Here is a 14,330-nt window from a genome sequence, read left to right on the forward strand (position 1 = left end):
TCAAGATTGTGGTCTAGATGGCCTAACAGAAAGTCGAGATAGAAAATATCTATTCTTCCTACCAGGATACATTTAACTAAGGTTTACTTTCACTCCTCCTCTCACTACTGTAGTCAGAACTCTGACACCTTTCCATGTGAGCTGATCAGCACCAATTAAATATTTGGTTCCTTTTGTCTGCTTGTTACTACTTGATTCAGTCCACTTTTGGCAGCAGCATACCATCACATGAAAGTGTAGCTATCCCAGTTTCTCCTATTAATCGCTTGGTCTTGTGGGATACAACAGTCAGCCAACTGAAATATTACTTCAAGTTCTTTTGTTTTCAGGAAGCTTCACACTCCTCGGTTTCACATATAGTGTTTACTTTCACAGCTTTGCTCAAAAAGCAACCTCCAAACACATGAACATAGTTTTGGACTAGTTTCTTCCTTCACAGTTGTAGGAATGCCAGCTTTTCCCCCCTCTCAAAACTATGGAGGAAAGGTCTTTCTACTTCATCCCAAGTTAAAACTTGGTCACACTGGTGATTCAGATAACTGACCTCGCACATCCCCACATCCTCACTTCCTGCATGAGGATTCTGAATCCACAGCTAAACCCACTTCCTATTTGGTATGGAATAGTTTTTATTGGGCTTCAGGGTCACGAAACCCAATGCTGTTAAAGCAGAGCCCTGAGGGGGAAAAAAATCCATGACCCTGGCCACATGTTTAAGCTCCTGTTTCAAGTTTTTAAAACAATAGGAGCATGCAAAAGTTGGAAGATTTTCCAAATGACAATGTGAGGTTACAGGATGCTGATCACCATGTTCTATCAGAACCCAGGATAATCCTTTGCATGAGAAAGCAGCCCCTTCCTTAGCATCAAGTAATCAATATGGAGTATGATCTTATTTGCCAGTGCAGATTTGGAAAAGCCACTGGTCAAACAATTACGACTAAGCCATCAGATCAATAACTAATTTCCAGTGAAGACAGATTATGGAGGAAACAAAGTTTAAGAACATTTGTTCAGGACTGGGCATTCAGGAGCAGCACAGGGTACTTCAGTGATGGAGTGAGGGCATCCAAGTCCAAAACTTGGGCTGGAGTCTCATTCCTCAAGAGATCCAGAAGTGTGCTCAGACCTTAGGAAGGAATGCCTTCCTCATTTTCTGTTGAGCCCATTAAGCAGAAGCATAAATGACTATCTTTCATCATAGGAAAACCTTGTATTAAGGCTACTGTTGAAAGAAGGGAGGGTTTACAAGGTAGAAAATTTGAGGGGTAAGGGAGTAGTATCCTTGGAGTGTATTTATTTCTCATGAGAGGGGACCCGTTAGTGAAAAGATTAACAAAATTTCTGTTCTTAAGAATAGTTAAAGGTGGAAGGTTCCCCCAGGATTTATCTGGACTCCTCCACTAACAGCCAATCTAAAATTTATTTCAAAATGGAATTTCAACTTCTAAACAAGACTTTGGAAATTAGGCACTTTTGTGTAGCAAATTCCATAACACGCACACGTTGTCAAATGTGGAATGCTGCTGCAAGGTCGCCGGCGGCAAAGGCTTTACAGACTAAAAAGTGCTAAGAAAAAGTACAGGCAGAAAAAGGAAGATCAATAGGTTCCATAACAACCCAGAAATCAACACGAGGTTTCACATTTGTTTGCACTGACAAACTGCTGAAGTTGCCAAGAGCTGCTTTTCGGATAGGTGTCATGATACCTGATGCTGACTACTAAATTCATTAACTCTGTCTTGGAGTATTGTCTTCAGTTAAGACTGACATGGTACTTAAAAGACCAGCAGGAAGTGTAACACACAAACTAGAGGACTTTTTTACTAACTGCTGAAGAAGACAGAGTGACCACTACCATAATATCATGAAATGATCTACAATACAGTTAGTGATAAAGAGTAAGGACTTTTTGGGGAGCAGGGGAGAACATAACAGGGGGAAGAGCATTCATATTTAGCTTGCTTTACATTTAACTGTCTCCTTACATTTGAGAATCTCAACACTAGTTTGCTTACATAATGTGCAACCCCCCAAGTCCCAAAAGTTGCTTACTTATTGCTTTAATATCAAAGGGGGGGAAGGTTCAAAATAAGCTCTTTTGATTACATTTAAAGTTCACTGTCCACCAAATTTCTGACTAAGCCATGTAAGATAAAGCTGATTGGAGAAATTGTTGGTCATTAGTTATTTAGATAATGCCATGGTGGGGGGTAAGATCCCAAATGAATCCAGATGGAAAAAATTGGTTACAGCCAACAATCCAGGCAACAGCAGCTTCACAACAGTAGTAAATCTGAGGAAGTTACAAATGGGGTTATATGCCAGGCTTGAACACCACTCCGAGGTAGAGGACCTTCCAGAAAGAAATCTACGTTTAGCTTTTTATATATGAAGCCTAAGTTAGAACAGCTAGATTGAGGCTTAGTTGTGACTAAAGACAGACATGCATTCAACATTTGCTCAAGTCTCAAAACCAAAACCATGTCTGGTACACCCAAAGAGAAAACCACCACGAAAAGTATCTTACCTCATAAATGTTGGGGTGCCACATTTTGGTCAGGAATCTGAAGGTAGGTGGTGAATATGGATAGTCGATAGGAAATTTAATGTGAGCCTGCAACAAATAAAGTTAATCTCAGTTTTCATGTAACAGAAAGCATGGAACCCAGCAAATTAATCCATATTAGTCTTTCACACTGGAAGGTTTGGAGGCAAAAGTGATTTGTTTTAAAGGACACGAAGTTGGTGGGTGGGTGGGTGTGTGTGTGTGGACATTTAGCCATCTGACAAATCTACACAGTATAGCTCCATTCTGGAGTCTCTTGTGGGCAGCCTGCTACTTGAACAGGAGAGTTTGAAGATCAGAACTAAGTTGATTGGACTGGCAATCTTTGTAATAAAGAGGGGAAGCCAAGCAAGCAACAGCTCAACTGCATTGAGCTCTAGCTTGAGTCATTCCAAGTCCCGAGAAGTCTTAATTAACTGGTTTAAAAAAAAAAAAAAAAAAAAAAAAAGACACTGACTCAGTTAAAAAATCACTTAAGAATTCAGTGCCCAATTTTATCAGTTTCCTTTTTTTAAACCTCAAAATAGGGTAAACCTTTTGGCCCCAGTAAGAGGATTTTTCTAGTGCTCCAGGCACGTTAGTGGGGCTAACAGGATCACTACAAAGAGGTAACAGAAGAACATTTGTATCGATACCTGCGCACTGAACAGACCAAAGCGTTTTATTAGGCACAAGGAATATTTGTTGGCAGTTTTGAAGGACTTAGTTGGTGGAAGTAATGGAAATTCTACTCAAGGCAGACTAACCTGTCTATCAAGCTGGGTATTTACATTACACTAGTTGCCATGGTATCTGAGCACTTTACACATTCAAATATTAGGAGGCTTATGTATGTTTTGCAGACCTGTGTAATCCTGCCGCAAACCAAAAACTTGATAAGAGAATTTTATTGTACTAATGGTGGGTTAGGGTGCCCACAGCCTTAGACATCTTTTTACTAAACAAAGGTAACAAATAGACCTTTCGATGTCAACTAGATAATTCTACACTACAGTTAAAACTAGAGATGGGTACAAACCAGAACCTTAAAACCCACTCTTAATTGTTAAGGAGACTAGGTAGGTTGAAATCAAAACCCAGCCTGTTTTGCAATTTAGGCTTCTCCAGTGTAAAGCAAAACCTAGCATTCTTCAATTTGTTTTGGAAGCACATTCACATAGAGTCCACATTACAGGGGGGACAGCATGTCACGGAAGTACAGTAGTGTCCAATCCTAAGCAGAGGTGGTTTACTGGAGTATACACTTTTAGAAAAATGCTAACTAGATTTTCACCAGATAATGCAACAATGATCAGCCAGCCTTCTAAGCCATTTGAATCCTATTAGAACAAGAGAGAAAAGTAATGCTCAAGTGTCCAAATTAAATCTGGCAATAAAAATCCCAGAGCTGAGTTAAACAGAAAGCTTGCTTGCAGATGGTCAGAGTAATGAGTGGGAAACTTTGCATCTCATTTGCTAAAAACATCCTAACACACTGCTGGACGTGTTCAAGACAACTTCAAACTAAACTTTCAGGATTTTGCGCCCTTAACATGGAGCCTGATTTGTATTTAAATGTAGAGGATTTTAAATTTGAACAGCAATTCAGATGCATCTATTTAATTTTGATGGGCATTTTCCCCACTGTTATGTTGTGTTATATTCCATCCAGACATTACACAGATCCAAAGGCACTGCCTTTTATATAAACTATTAAGCCGGTTCTGGGTTGCTAACACAACTATAGGGTAAACTTGAGGGCTACTTAATAACCATTTAACTGTTTATTCACACACACACACACACACACACACACACACACACACACACACACTACAGAATTGAACAAATTTAATGCACTGAGTGTACAAAAACGAATCCATATGCACTGTAGAGTGTCACACAACATTGTATACTTGTTATCTGCTACCCCAACACTAGATAACCACATTCAGATGTGCAGGCAATTGATCGATTAGTTATAATATAAACTCAGCCATGTCTTTTCAGAAGGCTACAGAATTTGGAAACAAGCAATTATTTGCTGCTCTGTTTTGTTTAGCTAAACTGAAGTACTGAGCACACAGAGGTGCTCTATTGTAGCAACCCAGATACAGAAGTTGGCTTTCCCAGCAAACAGCTTTTTAGCACCAAAGGTCAGGATTTCCCTGTAGCAGCTGTTCGAGCTGTAGTGGAAGGATTAAGTGCACAGGGGAAACCCAAATGATCTAAAAAATGGGGAATTTTACAATGATCACTTTCAGCTCTCCTTCTCCAGATCATTAGTTTGAAAAGTGAAACTGAATACGTATCCAGGACATTCATGACATTTTCACAGCCAAGTTCCCAAGTATTATTCAACATTTTACTTTCCTGATAGAAGTGAACAGTTTAAAGCAGCTTTCCACCAGTTGAGCATTATTAAAACATTTAATTTGAATGGCTGAAGGAAGCCAGGAGTTTCAGAGACAAGCTGCCAGATGGCTGGTGAAGACTCACTAATCACCATAGCTGGGAATCCAGCACGATCATTAACTGCCATTTTAAATATTTCCAGGATTAGATATGCCAGAAGACCACGGATCATTAAGACCATTATTGAATGACAGTTGGTTACGTGTGGCACACAAATTTATACAACTTCACAGACCTGCGATGAATATTTGGATACTTTTTATGTGACATACCCTGAATTGCTTATTATCCTCGGTCGGGCTAAGACCGGTTCTAGTGTTTAGAGTGCGTCAAAGTGGCACAGACCTGAGGTGGCATGCCTTTGGTCAAAGTAGACCTAGCCTTCAAGTGGCATTTATTTTTTAGAGCGAGTGCCCAGAAAGCCCCAGAACAAATCAGGGGAAAAAAAAGAGATTAAGTTTACAGATATCCAACGTTCTCCCCATCCCCATCCCCACCCTCCCGCACACAGCCACTCACTCAGGCAGCGGCACAGGAGCCAGCAAACAGAGTTTGAAGTTTGAGGGGGCCTTAGGGGCAGTGGGTGAGTTCTGTGGAGTTGTGCGTCTTTGTTTGTTTTAACTTCAGTTTGCAGGCGCCGATACTGGGTGGTGTACAGAGATCAGCTGACCATAAGTAGGGGGCCGGGCTTCCATAATTAGGGGGCCCTATAAAGGCAGCCACCCAATCAGGCAGAAGCACAGGAGCCAGCAAACAGAGCTAAAAACAGGGGAGTTTGAGTGGGAGTTTGGGGAGGGAGTATGTGGTGTTCTAGTATTGTTGGGGTGCTCGTTGGGGGTTGTTTTGGTGGGTTTGTTTTGTTTGTGTGTCTCACTGACAGGAAGTAGGGGAAAAGGCTATAACAGATACAGAGGCGGTAGCCACTCAAGCAGTAGAAGAGACAATGAAGATGACTGATGTGGAAGCTGCGAGATGTACATGATCATGGAGGGGGTACCTCAAAAGAGCTTTGTTTGTACAGGTGCCGCCTCATAGAGCTGATAGAAGAGAAAATTTGAGGGATGGAGATGCAGGTGGAAACTCTGGTTGCGTTTAGAAGGGGTTAGAGCAGACGATGGAGCATAGGAATGAGGAGGCTGAAGGGAAAAACCCAGACCTGCAGATGGAAGCAGGACCAACGAACTCGGAGGGGAGAATGCTGGGTGAGGAAAGTGGCCAGTGGAAGCATGACTGCGAAAACCCGGCAGAGGAAAAGACGGGCTAGTGAAGGAGAAAGCTCAGAAACAGGTTTGCGGAGCTGGAAAATGAAGAAGGGGCACAGCAGGTGGTTACTGAAGGTGGGAGGGCAAGGAAGAAGAGAAGAGCAGCTAGTCCTATGCAAAGAGTGGATGAGCCAATGGAGATACCATCAAATAAGAGCCCCAGGAGGATACAGGAACGGTTGCAGAGGACAAAAGTAGACGAGATGACTTGCAACCGAAAAGAACAGGGGATAGGCTGGAGAATCGCACCGTTACCAGGAAAATGCAGGTCTACGTGACTGAGGATTCCCTGCTGAGAACAGGCAGGCCTGTAACCCCAGAGCTGATCCGGAGAACAGAAGGGTGTGCTGTTTGCCGGGTGTTAAGATATGGGATGAGGACCTGAGGCTGAAGAGGATCCTAACAGGAGCGGAAAAGAATCCACTGATTGTCCTTCATGTGGGTACAGATGATGTAGCCAGATTCTCGCAGGAATGTATCGAAGGAGACTGTGCCAGGCTGGGGAAGACACTTAAGGAAATCGAGGCTCAGGTGATCTTCAGTGGGATTCTGCCTATCCCTAAAAGGAGGGCAAAGGTGTGACAAGATTCTGATCATCAACAGATGGCTCAGGCAGTAGTGCTATAAGGAGGGATTTGGGATGTATGGTCACTGGGAGGCATTCATGGACAGAGAACTGTTCTCTTGGACTTCACCTGAGTAGGGAGGGAAATGCACTTCTAGGACGGAGGCTGGCACAACTGATTAAGAGAGCTTTAAACTAGGCAGTTGGGGGAGATGCCCAGGTAACCTCCACACCTGATTTTAGCATTGAGAGGGAGGAAAATGAAGTAAGAAAAGACACAGCAGTGGGGAGCAGAATGGACATTAAGAGAAAGGGTAGCGTAGACACCAGTCTGATAGGCGATGGCTGTAGAATGACTGCGAAAATTGGGTAAGGACAGTGAGCAAAGCCAAACAGCAAAAAATAAGGTGTTTGTGTACCAATGCGAGGAGCCTGGGTAACAAAATGGAGGAACTAAAGCTACTGGTAGAGGAAGTGAAACCAGATACTATAGGGATAACAGAAACGTGATGGAATAGTAGTCACGACTGGTATACAAGCATTGAAGAGTATGTGCTGTTTAGAAAAGAAATATAAAGGCAAAAGTGGTAGAGAAGCATTGTATATCAATGATAAAGTAGACTGAAAAGAAATTAGAAGAGATGGAATTGATAAGACAGTGTCTGGGTAAAAATCACATTAGGGAAGAAAACTACTAGGGTGTCCCCTGGGATAGTGCTTGGGGTGTGCTACAGACCACCAGGATCTGATGTGGACATGGACAGAGACCTCTTTAACGCTTTTAATTAAGTAAATACTACTGGGAACTGTGTGACCCTGGGAGACTAACTTCCGAGATATAGACTGGAGGACAAGTGCTAGTAGTAATAAGAGGGCCCAGATTTTCCAGGATGTGATAGTTGACTGATTCCTTCACCAAATAGTTACTCAACCAACATGAGTGGGTGCCATTTTAGATTTGGTATTGGTGAATAGTGAGGACCTCCTAGAAGACCTAGTTGTAGGGGACAACCCTGGTTTGAGCAACCATGAGTTAATTCAGTTCAAACTAAATGGAAAGATAAACAAAAATAGATCTGTGACTAGGGTCTTTGACTTCAAAAAGGCTAACTCTAAAAAATTAATGGAATTATAGTTGGGGAAGTGGACTGGACTGAAAAACTCAGTGATCTAAAGGTGGAGGAGGCTTGGAATTACTTCAAGTCAAAGTTGCAGGAACCATCTGAAGCCTGCATCCCACGGAAGGGGAAAAATTCATAGGCAAGAGTTGTAGACCCACCTGGATGAGTAAGCATCTCAGACAGGTGATTAGGAGAAAGCAGAAAGATGGGAGGGATCAGCAAGGAAAGCTACCTCTCGGAGATCAGAACATGTAGAGATAAAGTGAGAAAGGCCAAAAGTCAAGTAGAGTTGGACCTTGCAAAGGGAATTAAAACCAATAGTAAAAGGTTCTGTAGCCATATAAATAGGAAGACAACAAAGGAAGAGGAAGTGGGGTGACTAAGCACTGAGGATGGGGTGGAAGTTAAGGATAATCTAGGCATGGCCAAATATCTAAACAAATACTTTGCCTCCATTTTTAATGAGGCTAATGATGATCTTGGATATAGTAGTAGGGCAGCTAATGGGAATGAGAATATGGAGGTAGAAATTCCCACATCTGAGGTAGAAACCAAACTTGAATAGTTTAATGGGACTAAATTGGGGGCAGAGGGGAAGGCGGATAATCTCCATCCAAGAATATTAAAAGGAACTAGCACATGAAATTGCAAGCCTATTAGCAAGGATTTTTAATGAATCTGTAAACTTAGGGGCTGTACCATATGACTGGAATTGCTAACATAGCTCCATTTTTAAGAAAGGGGAAGAAATGATCCAGGTAACTACAAGCCTGTTTGATTGACCTCAGTAGCATGCAAGGTCGTGGAAAAAATTTTGGAAGAGAAAGTAGTTAAGGACATCGACACTAACGGTAATTGGGATAAAATACAACATGGCTTTACAAAAGGTAGATTGTGCCAGACCAACCTGATCTCCCTTTTTTGAGATGATCAGATTTTTTAGACAAAAGGAATGCAATGGATCTAATTTACCTAGATTTCAGTAAGACATTTGATATGGTTTCACATGGGAAATTATTAGTTAAATTGGAAAAGATGGGGATTACTATGGACATTGAAAGGTGGATAAAGAACTGGTTAAAGGGGAGACTACAACAGGTCATACTGAAAGGTGAACTGTCAGGCTGGAATGAGGATACTAGTGGAGTTCCTCAGGGATCGGCCTTGGGACCAATCTTATTTAACCTTTTTATTACTGACCTTGGCACAGTAAGTGAGAATGTGCTAATAAAGTTTGCGGATGACACAAAGTTGGGAGGTATTGCCAATACAGAGAAGGATCGGGATATCATACAGGAAGATCTGGATGATCTTGTAAACTGGAGTAATCAAAATAGGATGAAATTTAATATTGCAAAGTGCAAGGTCAGACATTTAGGGACTAATAAATTCTGCAGTAAGCTGGGGACACATCAGTTGGAAGTGACAGAGAAGAAGGAGAAGGACCTGGGTGTATTAGCTGATCACAAGACGACTATAAGCCGCAAATGTGATGTGTCTGTGAAAAAAGCTAATACGGTCCTTGGATGCATCAGATGAGATTTCTAGTAGAGACACGGAGGTGTTTGTACCATTATACAAGGCGCTGCTGAGATCTCATCTGGAATACCATGTGCGGTTCTGGTCCCCCATGTTTAAGAAAGATTAATTCAAACTGGAACAGGTACAGAGAAGGGCTACTAGGATGATTTTAAGTTTCCCTTAATCCCACTATAGAAAGTGACCAGAGTAAATCCTACATTTCAGAGATTTGAACACTTGACTTCCCTCACTATAGCTCTTCTTGAAAACACTTAAGGATGCAGTAGGATGGAGGGTAGAAGTCAGGATCATATCTGTGTTTTACCAGTTCTGCGACGTGTTAGTTAAGAGGTTTTAAGGGGTAAATTAAACATCATTATGACATTATGCTTGATAAAAAGGGTTGGCTGCAGATTTCATCCCTTGTAATCATTTGACACTATATATGGACTATACAGTCTCTTCAGCTAGATTGCTGCCAGACTGCAGTATGCAATTTAGATACATTTGTAGAAAAAGCATAGCTATTTTAGTTGACGGCTTCCTGTTTATTGCTCTACATGTCCCAGATGCTGTCATTAGTGTTCTACATTTGGAGTACATTGTTTGGCTTTGCCTGCATTTTCCTACTACTCTATACCTTTCATATTTAAAATGGGTCAAATAAAAGCATGTGTACACAGGGAAGCCATTCAAGGGAAACTTCAGAAAACAGCAGTCAGCTAAGTTAGCCATTTAGATATTACATTTGTTTTTTAAAATATTTAGTAAGCTAAAAGTTTCCAGTCGTTTCTTAAATATGTTCGCAGAGCTACTCAGTATGGGTAGGGTGTGGTAATTACTGTTTTTCATTTCTAGAAGTATTGCTAAGTATTTATTCCATCCAAAATACTTACATACCACTCACCGTCCCCTCTATGAACAGTACTAACGAGAGCGTGTAATTGAGTATCAACAGTTAAAATTTGTTTGAGGAAAAAATGTGGATGTTTCATGCAAACAAGTATTCAGAAGGCTACTGAGCTGATTCTCAGCTGTGCAGAGGACCAGCAGTTTCCACAGCCGTCAATGGATGCTGCGGGTGCCCATTTAAAAAAAAAAAAAAAAGTTACATTCCTTATGATAAAAATGTTACGTATTTGGTTTTTATTCCCAACGCTCTTTACAAGCTATGAACACGCAGCATCATGGAAACTTCGCTTATTAGGGAGGTGCAGAACAGCAGACAAAAGTCTTAAATTGTTTACACTGTCCCAGATTCTGGGAGGGGGTTGCATATGCACTGAAGGTATGTTATTCCTTGCATCTCACACTGAATGTGGAGATACACAATGAATACCCCTGCCATGCTTACACTAGAAAATTTAGTAGCTTTCCAGAAGACATCAATTATTTCTTCATACTACAAATACACCCTCTTAGCCACATAGAAGGTTCCTTAATAGGGCGGTATGGAGGGACATGGGCAGGTGGTGGCAGTTTAGAAATATTTATCCACTTTTTTTGTATAGATATTAAATAAAAGCATCACCAAAACTTGTCATTTCTAGATACTTCAACTCAATCTCTGGCTCCTAGAAAAGGCACTCAAACTCCTGTTTGAAGAGGACTATATTAATGTGAACTCAGAAGCTTTCAGTTTGCACCCACAGTGTCCACAAAGAAGAGTTACAGCATAGCACTGTCGCACACTGCTATTCACACCCCCATCATCCAAATTGCACAGCAGTGCCGACAAGCCCTTAGTCTCTACCTACGTCAACTGTTTATTGTAATAGGAAGTCAGAAAAATCCATTTTAAAAACAAACCTTACGAAAAGTTATTGCTGTTTCAGGTAAGCTCAGGCGTAAATTCAAGCACATTAGCTTATGTACCTCATATGTAAGAGGATTCTGTTTTACCAGATCTCTCTCTCTAGTTTATCACACAGGGTGCACAATTGTCAACCAATAGTTTGGATTATATCCAAATTCCTTCATGTGTAAAGAACTTAACACTACTACAAATAGGGGCATTGTCAAGTAGCTTAGGCACAGAGTGCAGGTTTACAGAAAGGATTAATCACAGCGTCAAATGTTTGTTAATTTTAGGTTTTCACTTAAAACATGTATTCGACATTTCCCAGCAGGTAACTGGAATATTGGCATTGAAGATTTCCCCACTTGTCCCAGCTACAGCTTACTTATGTGGCCAGTAATCCAGTCTTTCCACACCAGAACAAAAAAAAACCAACCAACCACTTAGAGCAACTTTGTACTCACCCATTTGCAAAGTAAGTATTTTCATCTTCATAAGGGCAGACATTGTGTCAGAGTAACTCAAGATTTGGAAATAGATGGGAAATTGACATCTGGACAACTGAAAGTTAGTTATAGCAACACCATTGGGTATTTCAGTTGAGAGAAACTAAGGCAGAGAGTTCCCATCAATGATTTATTCTGTACTGGCTGAGAGTCTTCAGTTGTCTGCTTATATCAGACCCTGAGATTAGTTCTCAAATATCAGTGGCCAAACTATACATGGTACTTCTACAGATACCCACACACTGTAATACTTATTTTTAGCATGGGTAAACAGTGCAATTACCTCTGAGCATGCTACAAGCAAGCAGGAAACTCAGGCTCCCAACTATGCACCTTATTGTCTTCAGCAGTTGCATTCTAAATGAAAGCCTGCAGAAAAAATGGCTGCATCTGCACTGCACTGCACATGCACACACTTAACAGGAGGCAGAAGGCCAACAGAAGTACAGGAACTATACAGACCACTGCGGTGTTAAATTTTAATAGCTAATCCCACAAAATGCCTTTTATTGCTTCCTTGTACATCACGCCTTTTTAAAACTCACTTCATGGAGTCGCTCTTCCACATTAAGCCTTGATTATTGAAATGTGGTGTTTAGTACTACGTCCTGGAAACCATTTAGTGGAGGTCATGGTAAGTATTAATAGTCCATTTAGCAAGGCAGTCAATAAGCTAAAGCACCTTGATGCCGTCCAACTTCAGAACCTGCAAGACCAGCATTACTACTAAAACTAGCTAGGCTAACTTGCCATTAATACAAAGTAGTGGATCGCACACTTGTGGCTTGTGTAAGCCAAGCTCACTCAACACAGGAGGGTCTCCTTGCATCCCTATATTCCACCCCACAAGCTCCCTGGGTTCAACCCTCCCAATCCCCCGGTATTTCAGGGACTCTGCAAATTCCAGTTCCTCCCTGATGCCCTGGCTTTTGCCCCTCCATTTTCCTTTAGCAAGGTCCTGTCTTCTCCCTACCATGCCTGGGGCTGTCTGTCCCCCTACCCATTTCCATCTCCCATCACAGCAGAGGCTGTGCTTCCTCCAGTCCCACCTTCCCCCGTGCCAATGGCTTAGCGTCTCCCCTCCACTCTGGACTGGAAGGGAGGGATGGATGTCTGGTGCACTCCCCGCCTACAGACCAGGAAAGAACCTAGGAGAGAGGACACTTCATTCTTTCCTCTCACTTCTCTTTCTGGCTGCTCCTACTGGCTGAGAATCCACCCCCAGCAGGGAGAGCACAGATTTCTTTTCTGTCAGAGAGAAGTCATCCAGGGCATCGCCTACTAAATGCTATTAGGAGGATAAGCAGGAGGGATTGTTATGCTGGAAGGCAGTAAATGGATGCCAGCCATCAGTAGTTTGATCTGCAGAGGTAACTGAAGCTATGGCTGTGCTAAACAGATAGCAGCTACATGTATTCCCTCCCTTCACTCCCCCCCATTTCCGCTAAAATCAATAGCTCACTGATGCCGAATATATTCCCTGGAATTTTGGTATTGATCTGATGTGGCATTCAAAAGCTATTGCATTACACACAGAAATGCCATCAAGTTGAGTGCAAGGTCTTTGCAAGCCTGTCCAATAAAAAGTTGTGCCAAGTGATGTACTGAGCTATCACACTAGCTTTTCACCTCTGGAGCCTATGTTTCCAGTTCTGATTGAAATCAGACCCGAACATGAGCTCCCAGTATAGTGCCCGACTGCACCTGTAACTTACTTCACTTTTCAGAAGCATCACATTAAAGGAATAAAAAAAAAAAAAAAGTATAAGCAGAAAGCGCCAAGCCAGAGTTCCACTAGAGACAATTTGGCTTTCAGCTATGCATGTTAGAAAAAACAAGTGGCTGAATTAATTCTGTCAACCAGCCAAAGTTAAATGTAATAACCAAATATTTGAGAAGCTCAGACAAAATGTAGCTAGACTTCCAAGTTATACTATGACAACTGACATTACTATAGTGAAAAAACTAGTAAGTGCAGGGGATATGCAGGCACCTAAACAGATTTGCTAGTTTTTAGCAATTTTATTTCTGAAAAAAGATTATGGCTTGTTCTGTACCAATGATAATCAAGTCATAAAATCCATAATTGTCCACAAATATGAAATGATGACATAGTATTTACTGAAAGCAGGCATTTTCTATAGGCATTTTCTTGCTTATGAAATTTACAAATTAAGAGTTTTACTATTATTGTTATAATTGGACATTAACTTATATTTTGGATGGTGTTAAAATTGACATGAAGTGGACAAATAAGGCAGGAAGCTGGCACACTGACCAAGTTCAAAATTACAGATGCACTCTACTTATGATAATTAGGGTAAAATATATTCCTCGTTAGAAGAATGGAGCACAAATGTGTCTGGTGAAGCTCTGGTTGTTAAACTAAAATGCATTATTCAGCCAAGTGGAAAAATGGAGAGGATTCCTTGTGTCTTTTGTTCAGTTGGTACACACCTAGGGCTCTGGCTATCATAGAATCAGAGTTGCAAGGGACCTCAGGAGGTCATCTAGTCCAAACCCGTGCTCAAAGCAGGGCTAACCTCGGCTAAATAATCCCAGCCAGGGCTTTGTCAAGCCGCATCTTAAAAACC

The 14,330-nt window shown here is 41.5% G+C and overlaps 1 protein-coding gene across 1 annotated transcript in view; it reads right to left on the reverse strand.

Annotated features, from left to right (window-relative positions):
* The window catches only part of UBE2R2 (ubiquitin conjugating enzyme E2 R2), a 90,525-nt gene that overhangs the window by 24,496 nt on the left and 51,699 nt on the right, over positions 1-14,330 (reverse strand). The window contains exon 2 of the mRNA XM_067530839.1: positions 2,531-2,617. Within this exon, the coding sequence (XP_067386940.1) occupies positions 2,531-2,617 (87 nt within the window). The remainder of the gene's footprint in view (positions 1-2,530; positions 2,618-14,330) is intronic.

This window comes from Emydura macquarii, unplaced genomic scaffold, assembly GCF_026122565.2.
Source record: "Emydura macquarii macquarii isolate MOO-44397 ecotype Brisbane River unplaced genomic scaffold, CSIRO-AGI_Emac_v2 contig_3114, whole genome shotgun sequence".
Taxonomy (NCBI): domain Eukaryota; kingdom Metazoa; phylum Chordata; order Testudines; family Chelidae; genus Emydura; species Emydura macquarii.